Here is a 14,968-nt window from a genome sequence, read left to right as displayed (position 1 = left end):
TCTTTTTTATCTTTATTTGTAAATATTTCTTATCTTTTATATTATACATGTTGTACGTGTCCTTATTGCACCGTGAGCCGGAGAGAAACGTATTTTCAAGCTCTGTATGTCTGGCACACATTACAGAATTGACAAATAAAGTTGACTTGACTTTATGAAATAAGTATGAAATATCATACTTAAGAGCTTACTGTTATTAAGCATACTCATACATACAGATTAATACACCTCTCTTACACAGACACACATACACCTTATTTATGAGCTTACCAGAATGGGAAGATGATCAGTCGTGTTACCATAAACACCATGGCAAACAGAACAAAAAGACTTTGGCAGGTTTTCTCCCATTTGGCATAGTTGAATAATTTGGCAGACTAAAAGAAAAATGAGTTGTATTGTTAATTAACCACATTTCAAAATAAGACTGTACAAGCAGCTTGTTATGACCCATATTTATGTTCATAGAAGCGGTGACCTCTAGTGGCCATAGTAATGGTGATGGGAGTAAAGAAGGAATTCAGGTGATGTTGTATAAAATAGCACCAAAGACTGTGTAGGGAAGAGGTCCGGGTGGTGGATGGGTCAAGGAAATACAGGACTTTCAACCAGGAGACCGCTGTTCGTGTCCTGTGTGAAACCAAAAGTCAACATTGACTTATTTTAACCAACATATGTAAGTTTACGTCTAAGTTAACCTAGTTACATCACGTTCTAACGTCACGTACATAACTAGGTAAGTTAAGTTACGTATTGAACGTTCTTATTTAAACCCAAACCATGATCTTTTCCTAAACCTAACCAAGTATTTTTATTGTCTAAACCTAATCAAACTTTCTCAGAGTTAATCACGTTTAAACTGCGACCATTGTGTTTAGGTATGAGGACGTGTTAATTTGCTGCCACCAGTAGGGGGCGCTTATTTAGGAAACACTACTATGGATTGTATAAGAGGGTGGGAACAAACAACTTATGTAGTCATATTGGTTGGAGGACTTAAAACACAGAGCCAGGTCAAACTGAATTACCCACCAAACACCAGACGTCCATGGACGTTGCTTTTTGGGCTTAATCTGGTCGGCTCGTCAGATCCTTTATTTAGCACAATAAGCAGACCATCAGAAAATTGGGCTGTGTTGAGTCCCTCTGATTTGGTCCAAATTTAGCCCAATGGACATCTGTTTCAGACCACATATTGCTCTACTACAGCCATGAAAATAAGATCACCAGAGAAACTCCTGGACATGGCTATTAATAGTTTTGTTTTTTAACTGTAAACGCAATATTTCACTGTTTAACATGTCAAACACCTGGTTGGTTTATTTGCCATTACCATAATATAACCTTAAGCATAGTTTTCATGCACTGATATTTTGAGAAGAAAATGTATGTTAACACAGAATATAATCAAAGTTTTGCAGGGTCATCCAGTAACACCTGACATGCACCCTGGAGACCAAGGTTCAAGTCCCGTTTGAAAATAAAAGTAAATGGCAAGTTTTTGTTTTTACTTTACGAACCTCACTTTCAGTGCCACGTACGTTAGCGGAAGGGAAGCCCCGTCTGATTTTAACCCAAACCACAGTGTTTTTCTAAACTTAACCAAGTAATGTTGTGCCTAAACATATCCAAACTGCGACAATTTAACCACGTTAAAGATGTCTTTAAAATCGCAACATTTATGTTCAAAACCGCGACCAACGTTCTCTGGTTTAGATGATAGACGGAAAACGGTCCGGTGGGTCGTATTAGAGGGTAGAAAAAAAAAACATATCGTCATATGGTTTGGAGGACTTGCTGTTGCGATAGGACTGTTTAATCGTTGTGTGGCTGTGACTGACCTCCAATAAAACATCAGAGGCATCATGGACGATCATGACCAGTGTTCCAATACGAATGTAGTTGGCACACCAGGAAAATGATAAGAGAACCAGTGTGGCCAAGTGGTGGATGATTTGCTCCTTAAAGTCCTATTGGAAGAAAAAAATTAAATCAATCAGTCAATTAACCATGGTAAAGTCTTTACCAGACTACCTAACTAGAGTCCCACCAGCACCGTCATGAGGCTAAAATGTTAACATCTTTTTTTATTAATAAATTATAAAATGTTTTGTCATAGACAGAAGTATTGGTTGAAGGACCTTTTTGTCTTTAAAGTACTCATATTATGCTTTTTGGCTTTTTCCCTTTCCATTATTGTGATATATATCTTTTTGCGCATGTTATAGGTTTACAAAGTGAAAAAGCCCAATGTACACCCGAAAGGTAGTTACCATCTCCCACAGAAAACACTGTTAACAAACTGCTCCAAACAGCTCTGTTGTAGTCCAGCCTTTACTTCCGTGACAAATGCGCGTCATTTAGTGTCACTTTGTAACACACCTTATAATGCTCGCCTAGCTGCTAGAACATGTCCAGGAGACAGTGCAGAATTAAAACATTGCGTATGAAAGATTTTTTAACATTTAAATAACTTACCACTGTCATGGTTATGTATGTTTTATGCTTCAGTTTCCTGTTTTATTTTGTAGTCTGTTTTCTCCCATGTCCTGCCTTGTTTTACTTCCTGTCTTGTGTTTTCCCGCCTTTGTGATTGTCTGCCCCACCCTGATGTGTTTCACCTGTTCCTGAGCCCTCGTGTCACCTGTCCCTTGTATCACCCTCGTTACCTTGTGTATTTACAACCCAGTCTCATGGCAGTACGTGACATGGTCACGTTATTTAATCTATTTAAACCATATAAACCTATTCTGGTACAACCTCAAAATACAATTATGAACCTGAAAATTTGCATAATATGAGGTCTTTAAGTATGGCACAATACAGGTCGGGATTCACCAAAATCTCCCTTTGGAGACCATGAATATCCAGTACTTGTGGAGACAGCTGCATGTTTGTGGTACCACTAATGTGTGTCATGGTGTAACAAAAACACATCAAAGGAACCTAGCTGATAAAAGAGGTGGCTGGAGTCCATGGGGGATTGGTTGGACCAGCATGGAAACTAAATAAAGCAAGTGTGGAGATCTCCCAGGGCCCATAGTCAAAGGGGCCTAGCCTGTGCAGGGGTTTACATTTTGTTGTTTACAGTTTTGTATTTAGTTGTCCATGTTTTTTCATTTTCTTTTCTTCAGTTAATTTATTTTTGCGGTCAGGCTTGCACTGTAAATATGGCTGCATGAGATTGATGTTACCATCCTGTGAATAAATACATCTGGACTGCAAACTGGATATTCCTCTCAGTTTTTGTGCCTCCGCCTCAGCCAACCTTACACCCACTAGCAACATGGTCCGGTTAATTTAGTCAACTGTAAGATAGGATACAGGGTCCTCTGGAAAATGGGTTCCCAACATTTTTTGCACAGTGCAGCATTTTTATATTAACAGTATTGAGGACTCGATGAGGTAAACTATAGCACAGACTGCACCATGTTCAGATAACTACTGCAAAAATAGCTTGTAATAGTCAAAGAGTTAAAATTCAGCTTTTATTGCCTATCACATACATTATTTTGTGGCCATGTAGGAAATGTCCCATGGCCTGAAACCATTCTGAGGCCCTTGGGGTCCATCCTCTCCAACCATAACTAATTCAGATGTTGATACAAGTAAATGGCTATGCCAGATTGTGACACAATGTTGATATTGACACTTTGGACATTTACATTTCAGCAGTACTTTACGGTGGCCCTGAGAGGCCACAGCACGCAACAATAAGACAACACGTGCAAATAAACCACAGCACGCACTAATAAGACAACACGTGCAAATAAGACAACACGCACTAATAAGACAACACGCACTAAAAAGACAACACGTGCAAATAAGACAACACGCACTAATAAGACAACACGCACAAATAAGACAACACGCGCAAATAAGACAACACGCACTAATAAGACAATACGTGCAAATAAGACAACACGCACTAATAACAATAATAACACGAATAATACAGTAAACAAGCGTGCAAATAAGACAACACGCACTAATAAGACAACACGCACTAATAAGACAACATGCGCAAATAAGACAACACGCACTAATAAGACAACACGCGTAAATAAGACAACAAATATGTGCAAATAAGACAACACGCACTAATAAGACAACATGTGCAAATAAGACAACACGCGCCAAATAAGACAACACGCGAAATAAGACAACACGCACTAATAAGACAAATAAGACACACTGCAAATAAGACAACACCCGCAACTAATAAGACAACACGCATACCCCCCCCTTTGAACAAACAACAACAGGACAATTTTAACAATTTTCGCCATTTTATTCATCACTAAATTCACTTCTGAATACGTTTTAGGCGAGAAATGAACTATTTAGATTTCGAATATAGGCAGTCTTGCGGAGCTCCATAAAGTGACGCGACAGCCAGCTAGCGCCTGCCGGGGCGCTAGCTCGTCGCTCAGACAGTCCTGCTCAGAGACCCCGCTCTAAGATGGAGGTCTCTCAGACCGCTCTCGTAAATAAGAGGCTTTTATTTCGCCGTTGATGGATTATTTGTTTAAGTATCACAACACATGTCCATTTTAAGAGTAACCTGTGGTTAGCTGCATTTTCGGAGTTAAACTCCACAAGCGCTTGCAGGCTTAACAACCTCGCTGGCCGGCCGTCTCACACACACACACACACACACACACACACACACACACACACACACACACACACACACACACACACAGATACATAATAATAAAATACTGAGCACCCTACTTGTGCCAGACTGCCAGTAGGCTACATTCATTTAAAGTTAAACATTGCAGTTGGCGCTGAGTGGAGCGTTGGTGGCATTGATTCTTAATTTCCCACGAAGCTGATCGGTTGTCAGTTAAACTTCTCATCTCCAATCCTATCTGTATTTGTGAGAAGTGGCGTTGTCCTGAATTGAAAGCCTATTTAAATTCTGAAATGCAAACCTTTTTTTTTTTTGAAAGGCGCCGCAGCGCTGAGCACCCACGGGGAAAACATAAATCGGCGCCTCACACACACACACACACACACACACACACACAGCCATAGCGCGGGATACACGTTCTCTTCAGGAGAATTGTTTAAATTATTTATTATTAATTAATATATTATTTGCTTTAATTTTATTGTTTATGGTTTAGCTCTAACACCCCTAACTTATTCAAAAGAGTGGAACACGATCCGACTAGTGTATTAGTTTATGTCAGTTTAAATTATAAAAAGAAGCAGGCCTATGCATCTAGCCCATTTAGATAATGTCACTATATCCCGTACTTACTCACCTGCTGGATTTGGAAGGGTCTCAAAGACAGAGCTGCATCACTTCTCTGATGCCAGTATGAAGGGTTACGGTCAGTGTTCATACCTGCGACTCCGAAACGAGGAGGGAGACATTCACTGTGCCTTAGTTGTAGGAAAATCACGTGTCTCCCCAACCAAGGTGACAACCATCCCAAGATTAGAACTGACAGCTGCAGTTATTTCTGTAAAGATAAGCAACATGCTCAAGGAGGAATTGGGATGTATTGACGCCGAGGAGTTCTTCTGGACCGACTCTAAGGTTGTCTTGGGATATATAAGAAACGAAGCACGACGATTCCACACGTTTGTGGCTAACCGCGTTCAGAAGATTCAGCTCAGCTCAGCCCCACAACAGTGGCGCTATGTCCCAACCAATGAGAATCCTGCTGACCACGCTTCTCGGGGCTTGACTGCCAGCGAGCTTTTGTCTTCTACCTGGCTCACTGGGCCCAAGTTCTTATGGGACCAGGAAATAAGGCTGGCATCAGATGAAGTACCAGAGTTAACAGTCGGAGATCCAGAGGTCAGGAGTGTTCTAGCACTCAGTACAAAAACCACAGAACGTGTGAGCCTCGTTGATCGCTTGTCCAAGTTCTCGTCTTGGTCACTGGCTACGCGAGCGGTTGCACGCCTTCTCAGGCGCACAAGCAAGAACAGATCAAACAGTCTCACCACTGTAACAGAACGAGAAGAGGCAGAACATTGCCTAATCAAAGATCTGCAGAAAAATGTGTATCAAGAAGAGTTAAAGCTGCTGAGCAAAGGGATCCCCCTACCACCTCAGAATCCATTACACGCTCTTGATGCTTTTCTCCACGACGACGGAGTCCTCAGGGTGGGAGGGAGGCTGTGCAACTCCTCTCTTCCCAACTTCATCAAGCACCCTGCAATCATCCCCAAAGATCATCACATCACAAGGATGATTATTGCTTATCACCACGAAAGGATAAAACATCAAGGTAAGGGTCTTTAATGAACCATTAATGAAATCCGGCGCAACGGCTATTGGATCCCAGGAATTAACCGGGCAGTAGCATCCTACATTCATCAATGCGTCACCTGTAGACGGCAACGCAAATCTATGGAAGAGCAAAAGATGGCCGACCTACCCCCTGAACGATTGGAACCTTCACCCCCCTTCACCTTCTGCGGCATGGACTGCTTCGGGCCATTCCTTACAAAACAAGGAAGAAAGGAGAACAAGAGATACGGCCTTCTTTTCACTTGTCTTAGCTCCCGTGCCATTCATATTGAGATGCTTGAAGACATGTCGACAAATGCCCTCATCAATGGCCTTCGATGTTTCATCGCCATACGTGGTGCCGTTCGTCAGATCAAGTCTGATCAAGGAAGCAATTTTGTCGGAGCTAAAAACAAACTCAGAGAAGCTCTAAAGGAAGTGGATGCAGACCGTCTGGCTGTATTTCTTGCCGAGAAGCAGTGCGACTTCAGCATGAACGCACCCCATTCCAGCCACGCAGGAGGGGTGTGGGAAAGACAAATTAGGACAGTGAGAAGCATTCTAAGGTCTACGCTTGCCCTTTCTTCTGGTAAACTAAATGATGCTTCGCTACGGGCCTTCTTCTATGAAGCTATGGCTATAGTCAACAGTCGTCCTCTGACTGTTGACAACCTCAGTGACCCTCATAGCCTTGAACCACTCACCCCTAATCATCTTCTGACAATGAAATCTGTCCAGGCCTTACCTCCCCCAGGTGAATTCGTCAGAGAAGATGTGTATGGTAAGAAAAGGTGGAGACATGTTCAATACCTCGCAGAACAGTTTTGGAGTCGCTGGCGAAAGGAATACCTTGCCAACATTGCTCTCAGACAACGCTGGCACACTCCAAGAAGAAACCTACAAGTTGGAGATATTGTAATCATGAAAGGAGATGACGTGCATAGGAACGAGTGGAGATTGGGTAGAGTTGCAGAAGCCACTACCGACAAAGACGGACTTGTACGGAGAATTAAGATCCGACTTGGTGACAGAAAGCTTGGCAAGAAAGGGGAGCGTCTCCACAAGGTGTCAGAAGTTGAGCGCCCCGTCCAGAAGCTTGTCCTGTTGCTGGAGACTAGCTAATCTGCTCCTTCCCCATAGCGCATATTACATAGTCATAAACGTTTTTAACTTTGGCATAAGTTGTTTGTGCTCTTATACAGGCTTAGGGAAGGTAATTTTCAGTTAAAATCATTCGTGCCTAATACAGACTGTGTACCATTATATTATTCACTCATGATTGGTGGGAGTGTGCATCTAAAGGGGGAGGGGGGGGGGACTAGTTTTGTGAGACACACGCACGGAAGTAAGGAGGAAAACACACTTAGCTCTGAAATTAAAAGGCTCTATAAACGGGATAATTAAGCACCTAGCTGGAACGGGAACAAGGTATTGTGTGTTTGATTTGTTAAATGTTCATGTGCGGTAATATGGAGTTTAATCTATTCCACTGTGAAATATGTTGTTTTGTCTTATTTGCGTTCCAGGAGTTGTCTTATTTGCGCGTGTTGTCTTATTAGTGCGTGTTGTCTTATTTGAGTGCGTGTTGTCTTATTTGCGCGTGTTGTCTTATTAGTGCGTGTTGTCTTATTAGTGCGTGTTGTCTTATTTGCACGTGTTGTCTTATTTGCACGTGTTGTCTTATTAGTGCGTGTTGTCTTATTTGCATGTGTTGTCTTATTAGTGCGTGTTGTCTTATTTGCACGTGTTGTCTTATTTGCACGTGTTGTCTTATTGTTGCGTGCTGTGGCCTCTCAGGGCCACCGTAGTACTTGTTTGTGTGGGACCATACAGCCTTAAATGTTTTGAGTTTTAATTACCCTATATTGAATACTGTGTATTACTTGACACATATGTGAACATACTAGGGATCGACCGATTTATCGGCCGGCCGATATATCCAGCCCGGTCTCATGGAAGTTCGTGTAAATGTGACGTTATTTGAATCTATTGATACGTGTGACGTTTTTGTCGTTTTTTACGTGGTGGACAACACGAAAATGTGAACTAATGTATTTCAATGGGAAGCATATTTCGTGGCCACAGCACGAAATTGTAGGGAGTAATATAAAAAGCCGAAAATCCGCGTAGGTAGGTTGGTCGGGTGGTGGATGGGTCAAACAACACAGGACTTTCACCGGCGAAGCGGGGATCGCGCGTCCGTTTGGCGGCGCTTTTGTTCCCTGCGGATGGCGTCCCTGCGTGTGCGTTTTGTCCCGCGTGTTACTGCGGCACGCCTCTGCGGTAAGCGTACCCCTTTCCCCGGCCGTGTACATGACCCTTTCCCGCGTTTAAGGCGCGCTTTTCCGCGTATACCTTTCTCCCGCGTTATGCCCTTTCTCCGGCGTTGTATGGCCCTTTTCCCCGGCGTTTTAGACGCTTTTCTCCGGCGTTTAAGTTGCCCTATCCCCGTAAGTTTTTTTTTCCTAAACCCAACCTCCCGCTTATCCTGCGATTGTGCGTCCCTTGGCAGCGTTTTAAGGCCTTTCTCCGGCGTCGGCCCTTTCCCCGTAAAGTTTTTTCCTAAACCCAACCTCCGCCATCCCCGTATTGTGGCCTCCCAGCGGGCCGCCCGCCGGCCGTCCGCTGGCGCCGCCTCTCGGCGTTATGGAGGCGTCCTTTCGGCCACCTCCCGGCGGGTCCCCAGCGGGTCCCCAGCAGGCCGCCTCGCGGGCGCCTCCCGGCTTATGGAGCGACCTTTTCGGCGCCTCCCGGCGTCCTTTCCCCGAGAAAAATAATGTGACATTTACACGTATAAAATAACGTGACAGTTACACGTAAAAAATAACGTTACAGTTACACGTAAAAAACGAGAAAAACGTCTCCGTGAACACGTATCAATAGATTAAGAATAACGTGTACATTTACACGAACTGCCGTGAGACCGGGTTGATATATCGGGCTGATATACGCAGCATGCCGATACACGGCTGCTGCGTTCGCTGATTTTCCCGGCATTATTTACAGACAGGCGTCCACACAGGCAGCTCTGTGTTGCTATAGACGCTGCAGTTCACATGCAGACCGTGCACTGCCCCTCCCCCCACTAGCAGAGTGCTAGAAGGCTGCTCAAGACAACGGTAAGTTTTAAATGTTCAAAGCATCTTTTAACTGTTCGACTAAGCTGAAATATTGCCATACACTTTGAAAGTGGAAACACGTTGCTCTATATGTGCTTGCAACTATAGCTAAGCAAGTTTGATGTGAATGCCTCGTCTATACCCAGGTAAAAAAGTAGTATACTTTAGTGTATTAGAAATATGAATGAAGTACATGAAGTATAAAACAAGTATGCTTCTACTTGTTGTGCTTTATTTAAAGAGTATTTAATATGTACTTTTTAAAAGTATACTTCAAAATAGATGTAATTAAGTTCAACTTCAGAGTCCAAGAAAGCAGTAAGTAACTATTTTACCAGTAATCAAATTATTTTTAAATGTACTCTTTTGAAAGTGTACTTTTTGTTAATGTATTTTAAATAGTATAGAAGTTTATCTTTTTTAAGTGTATTAAATTTGACATACTTAGAGTGGCAATTCAGTGTACTTATGGGAAGTATATTTTTTGGAAATTAATTGTTAGTATACTTTTTTAAAGTGTACTATGATCTCACTTCATTAGAAGTGTGACTTCTGTACACTTTATACAGTACACTCTAAAATAAGTGTATTTTTAGTGGCATATCAGAGTACTTTCATAAAATATGTTAAAATACAAAAATGTATAGTGGTAACTTAGTGTACACTTATAGTAAGTACACTTATTTTTAATACAGAGTTAGTATAATTTTTGAAAGTGTACACTAATTTCACTTCATCAGTAGTGTAATCTTAGTACACTGTAAACAAAGTGCACTAAATATAAGTGTACTTTTATTAGCATATCAAAGTACACTGAAAAAATAAATAGCAGGTCTTTGAATTTACAAAAATGAATTTAGAATATGCTACGCAATTCATTTATATTCCTTTCAAGAACATGGTTCAATCTTGTAGACTTCAGGTGTTTTTGTATAGATTCCTTTTGCGTTGATTGAAATTGATTGAATTGAACATTTTAAATGATCGAATTAAGTTTGGTCACTACCGGAAATGGTATATTTGAATCAAATGGCGCCAGGAAGTGTAGGTGGCACTTCCCGGGCACTGACACCAACCGTTTATATACTGTCTATCTATGCTGCCAACACAGCCAAACTGTTTCAACAAGGACATCGCCAAAACAAGAAGAATGTTGAGTATGTGTTGGCTGCGTGCAGGATTAATTCTACAGCAGCCATGTGTTGTCTTCTTCACAAAAAAGTAAGTTAGCATCAATCAAAATTATTTTTTTCATGTTCATAATGTTTTTGTACTGCATGTAACGGTTACAAAAGTCCGTTCACTTGTTTGTGCATTCTACAAATATATCGGTTTTCTTGTAACTAAGTTAGCTAATACCATCACTAACTAGTAACTACTTAGTTTAGCATTAATAATTGTGTTTCTCCCCCTGACGGTCCTGCTCCTAACAACGGTATTTAAATGTAGCTAACGTAATGTTAATGGCAGCCGGTGAAGAGGAGCCAGTCAGCCTCATAAGAATGAGTGTTAAGTGGTCGGGTTTAGTTCGCAACATTTAGATTACATTGATGCTGATGTAACGTTACTTTATGTAACAAAAAAAAAGGTCCGTCGAGTTGTTTGGGCATAACGTTATATGTTGGTTTGCTAATAGCTAAGGTTAGCTAGCTAGCTAAGACCACAGGCTTAGCTACAAGTTCAATGTAACGTCGGGTAAGAACGAACGAGTGTTGTAGCTAAAGCTGTCGGTTATTCAGTTACAGACTGTGTGTGTGTGTGTGTGTGTGTGTGTGTGTGTGTGTGTGTGTGTGTGTGTGTGTGTGTGTGTGTGTGTGTGTGTGTGTGTGTGTGTGGGTGTGTGTCGATTATATGCGGGAGGGTGCTGCTGACATGAAAATGTATCGGGGCAACTGACGTTAGCACAGTGTATGGGAACTCTTTTTTTTTTTCTTTTTCTTTTTTTTACCATGTCATTTTCCTAAATCTCTCTCCACTCCTGCACACTAAAGAAGCCCTCCATAAATCATTAAGTTTTCATATAAATGAAGCAGCGTTTTTAAGGTCTGACTCAAACTGGATTTTTAGCCCACCTTTGTGTCTTTGTTGTGTGCTTTATTTTGTGTGGTCTTTTAATTATTGAGTCAATGTGCTTGGTTCACCTCACTGATTCTAAATTTTTTCTTTCATAGGATCCTATTTGAACAGCATACACAATCAAATGCTTTATAGTGGTAAGTGCTGTCATATTTGTTTTTTCTTTGTATATTTCCTAAAATAATTGAAAGTTACAGATGGAAACATTTATTTGTTTCTCAATTGTTTACAAATGAAAATGGACCTACTCTCACATATATTGCCAATTTAAACTTTAACAGTATCAGAAACATTAAAACACCAACTGGTTGTTTAGTGTTATTTTCCTTTTGAAAAACATTACGATTTTAGAATTGTGGAAAGGTTATGTAATGTTATAGGTTATATTTTACATACCACAATTTATTGGCAAGAACGGCAAGGCCCAACGTCTACTTATTTTTCATCTTTCTCCTACTATATTCATCTTTTTGTCTCAGTTTTAACCTTTCCTCTATTTATTTTCTTACTTATCTTCATATTTGTATCTTTCTTTGTCTTTACTGTCAATCTCTTTCCTACGTGTTTGAGTTGACAGCACGCCAAGTACCTTTGTACTAACCATGTTGTAATATTCTTAGAGAAATATGTACCCATATGACAGTGTACACCAGTTGACTTCCAAAGTGTAGTGTGTACAAAAAACAATGCAATTCACATGTTTATTACAGTTAATAATAATTAAATAATCTAAGTACTACTAAGTGTGGTAAAGCCACATAGTTTTGCAATCTGCACTTTAGTTTGTGTGATTTGTTTCTGACTTTCTATATGAATGTTTACACCAGGCTTGGTCAGTGCTCAATATACTACTGTGATTGAAGTAGTTAAATAAAAGATGTCATTCATATAAATTCATGCATCACCTAATTTCATCATCACATCCAGACCTGGCCTCCAGGAAATAATCTTAATCTATCTAATCTTGTGTTGTTCATACTATACAAGGATGTATTACTTGTCTTTGTTGAATAATACAGAAGACAAAGAGCTTAAAAAATTATTGCATATTAAATTGCAATCACAATATTTGTGGAAAAAAATCACAATTAGATTATTTTCTAAAAATCGTTAGCCCTACTTACTACTCCCTTTTGGATTTAATACTTGTGTATTTGTTTCTCGATTGGTCTTATTGACTGCCTTTTTTTTTTTTTTTTCCTTTTTTAATAGGGCATGGATGAAGACGCCATCAACGAGGCCACTGAAGAAACCAGCGTTGGGATTTATGTTCTTAAAGAACATGCTTCAAGTGATGAACCAGGGGACATTGGTATTGTCCTTGAAGGCATCAAGATGTTGCAAGATCTTTATAATGTAGCATTACCTGTTGCTACGCTGTTTGGACTAATGTACAGTATGCCCTGAACTTCAGCTACCCTGCTTGCCTTTGATCCAAAAGATTTGCATGGAACTTGAGGAGGGAAACTTACCAACAAAGCACTTGCTCTAAAAAACAGGCTCTTCCAGTGAAAGGGCCAGAGAGACTGCGCCATCAACCAAACAGCGTAGTTGTCCCTAAAGGCATCGTTGGTATGGCTGTACTCTTTGGACTAGTTTTTTTTGTTTGAATTAACTGGACAGGATTTACATGGAGCTGCATGGAAATAACCTTTTGCAAACCAAGCAAAAGTTTTCTCTCTAGAAAACAGACTACATTAAAGACCAACAGGCATCTTTGGTACTGCTATACCAGATGGAATTTATTTATTTTTTTACACAACTATTTTGAAAACTGAGTGCACAATTTAAAGGGTAACTTCGGGTTTTTCAACTTGGACCCTATGTTCCTCTGTTGTTACTGTTGGGAACAACGATCTTCGACATTGGTCCAGTATAAAGCGAGTAGGCCTGTCACGATAACAAGTTTTGCTGGACGATAAATTGTCCCAGAAATTATTGTGATAAACCATAATCTTGTCGTCCTGAGACCATTTTCATCTAATATAATGATAATTGCATAATAATGCAGGTACACTTTTTCAAAGATCAATAAACTTTTATTTCTAAGGAATTTTTAACACTAGAACTGGAAGACATCGTCCCACAGCGGCGCATGTCCGGGAGCACGGATATCGCTCATATTCTTTCTTTTTTTTTTTTTCTCTTGAAGCTGCCTTTACTGTTCAAGGGTCCTGCTTTTGCCAATATCTGCTTTTGTGTTTTACTTTTGTGTCAATAATAAAGATCCTTTTCTGAAATGCAATTTATAATCTGTTGATGTAATGCACTTGAACTGAATTGTAATATAATACACTTGTAGTGTAATAGCAACATTCATGCTTAAGTATAACAAAATGGGGATAAAAGTACAGATGAAATATACTTCAAACAATTTGTTTCTACCTTACACTATAATAACATTGCACTGAAAGTACGTGTTTATGATGTTTAGGTTGTAATTGAACTTCACTTCAAACACATTATTCTTGTCATAGTGGGACACTTTAAAAGCACTAAATATAGTTATGAAGTGCATTTGTAGATCACTTGAAATATCACAGAGGCATACTAAATTAACATAGTTTATAGTAATTATAAGTATGATAGCAGTATGAACAAAATATACTTAAACGCAACTGTAAGTTGCGCTGCAATGCCTTTTTAAGTGTATTTCAATAAGAATGGCAATGCAATTTTACTGTAAGTGTGCTTAATTGCTCATGAATCTTGATTTTCATTAGTGTATTTTAGTGCACTTGAAGTTTAAAAAAAGTTGTTCCATTTTAGTATACTATTTACACTTGAAGTGTAGTCAAATAGATGTTAAGTTGAAGTTAATACATAATTGAATACACTTAACTATACTTGGATTTGACGAAAATAGTACAAAATTTAGAAAATATACTTAGTACACTTTATTAAAGTATATTTTTAATAGAATTTTTTTTCACCTGGGTAAAACTGCTTGCCATTGTATTTAGGGGAAGTTGTAGGCTAGCCGTATGCATACGGTAGCTGTTACTAACAATGGTCATAGGATTAAGTAATGCAGACGTTGTTCCGTGGTATTTGTGGGAGTTTTATTCAGCGACCACCTGGCTCTCTCCATACTTGGAGCTGGGTGGAGTTGCCATCGCATGTGTGATGTGTGTGTCTCTCGGTGTGTGTGTGTCTCTCTCCCTCTCTCCGTACTCGGAGCTGGCACACGTCACGCATCACAGCGATATATGAGAGTGCTGCGTCAACTGAAGGAGAGCTTTTAAAACTTTGAGAGACATGTTTTATACGTGGTTGAATATTAATACCTTTTAACGTTGATGCAGTTTAGAACAGAAACTTGAACAATTTGTTGCTTAATGTGCATCTGACATCACGTTATTTTCCTCTGCTGACTTTTGTTCTGTGGTTGACTAATCTGGCAGCTTCTTTTACATTTTCGTTTAGACCTACTAGTGTTTTGTCTTTGCTTATTAGGCGGCATATTAGCTTTAGACATGCTCATTTTATTTTATGTAGAAAAATTTAAACCATGGCA

The 14,968-nt window shown here is 40.0% G+C and overlaps 1 protein-coding gene and 1 long non-coding RNA gene across 3 annotated transcripts in view; one reads left to right on the top strand and one right to left on the bottom strand.

Moving 5' to 3' along the window:
* The window catches only part of cers3a (ceramide synthase 3a), a 45,383-nt gene that overhangs the window by 13,786 nt on the left and 16,629 nt on the right, over nt 1-14,968 (bottom strand). The window contains exons 8-9 of one of the 2 annotated variants that reach the window (XM_039795961.1): nt 1,842-1,970; nt 271-377 (exon numbers count right to left, since the gene is read on the bottom strand). In XM_039795961.1, the coding sequence (XP_039651895.1) occupies nt 271-377; nt 1,842-1,970 (236 nt within the window). The remainder of the gene's footprint in view (nt 1-270; nt 378-1,841; nt 1,971-14,968) is intronic. The other variant, XM_039795962.1, reaches the window with a different exon arrangement.
* Nucleotides 10,337-13,518, top strand: LOC120556388. The gene is made up of 3 exons (XR_005638849.1): nt 10,337-10,596; nt 11,547-11,588; nt 12,664-13,518. It is a non-coding gene; the product is annotated as an uncharacterized LOC120556388 (long non-coding RNA).

This window comes from Perca fluviatilis, chromosome 3 (assembly GCF_010015445.1).
Source record: "Perca fluviatilis chromosome 3, GENO_Pfluv_1.0, whole genome shotgun sequence".
NCBI lineage: Eukaryota > Metazoa > Chordata > Actinopteri > Perciformes > Percidae > Perca > Perca fluviatilis.
The sequence above is the reverse complement of the archived record's forward strand: the minus strand, read 5'-3'. Positions and strand labels throughout refer to the sequence as shown.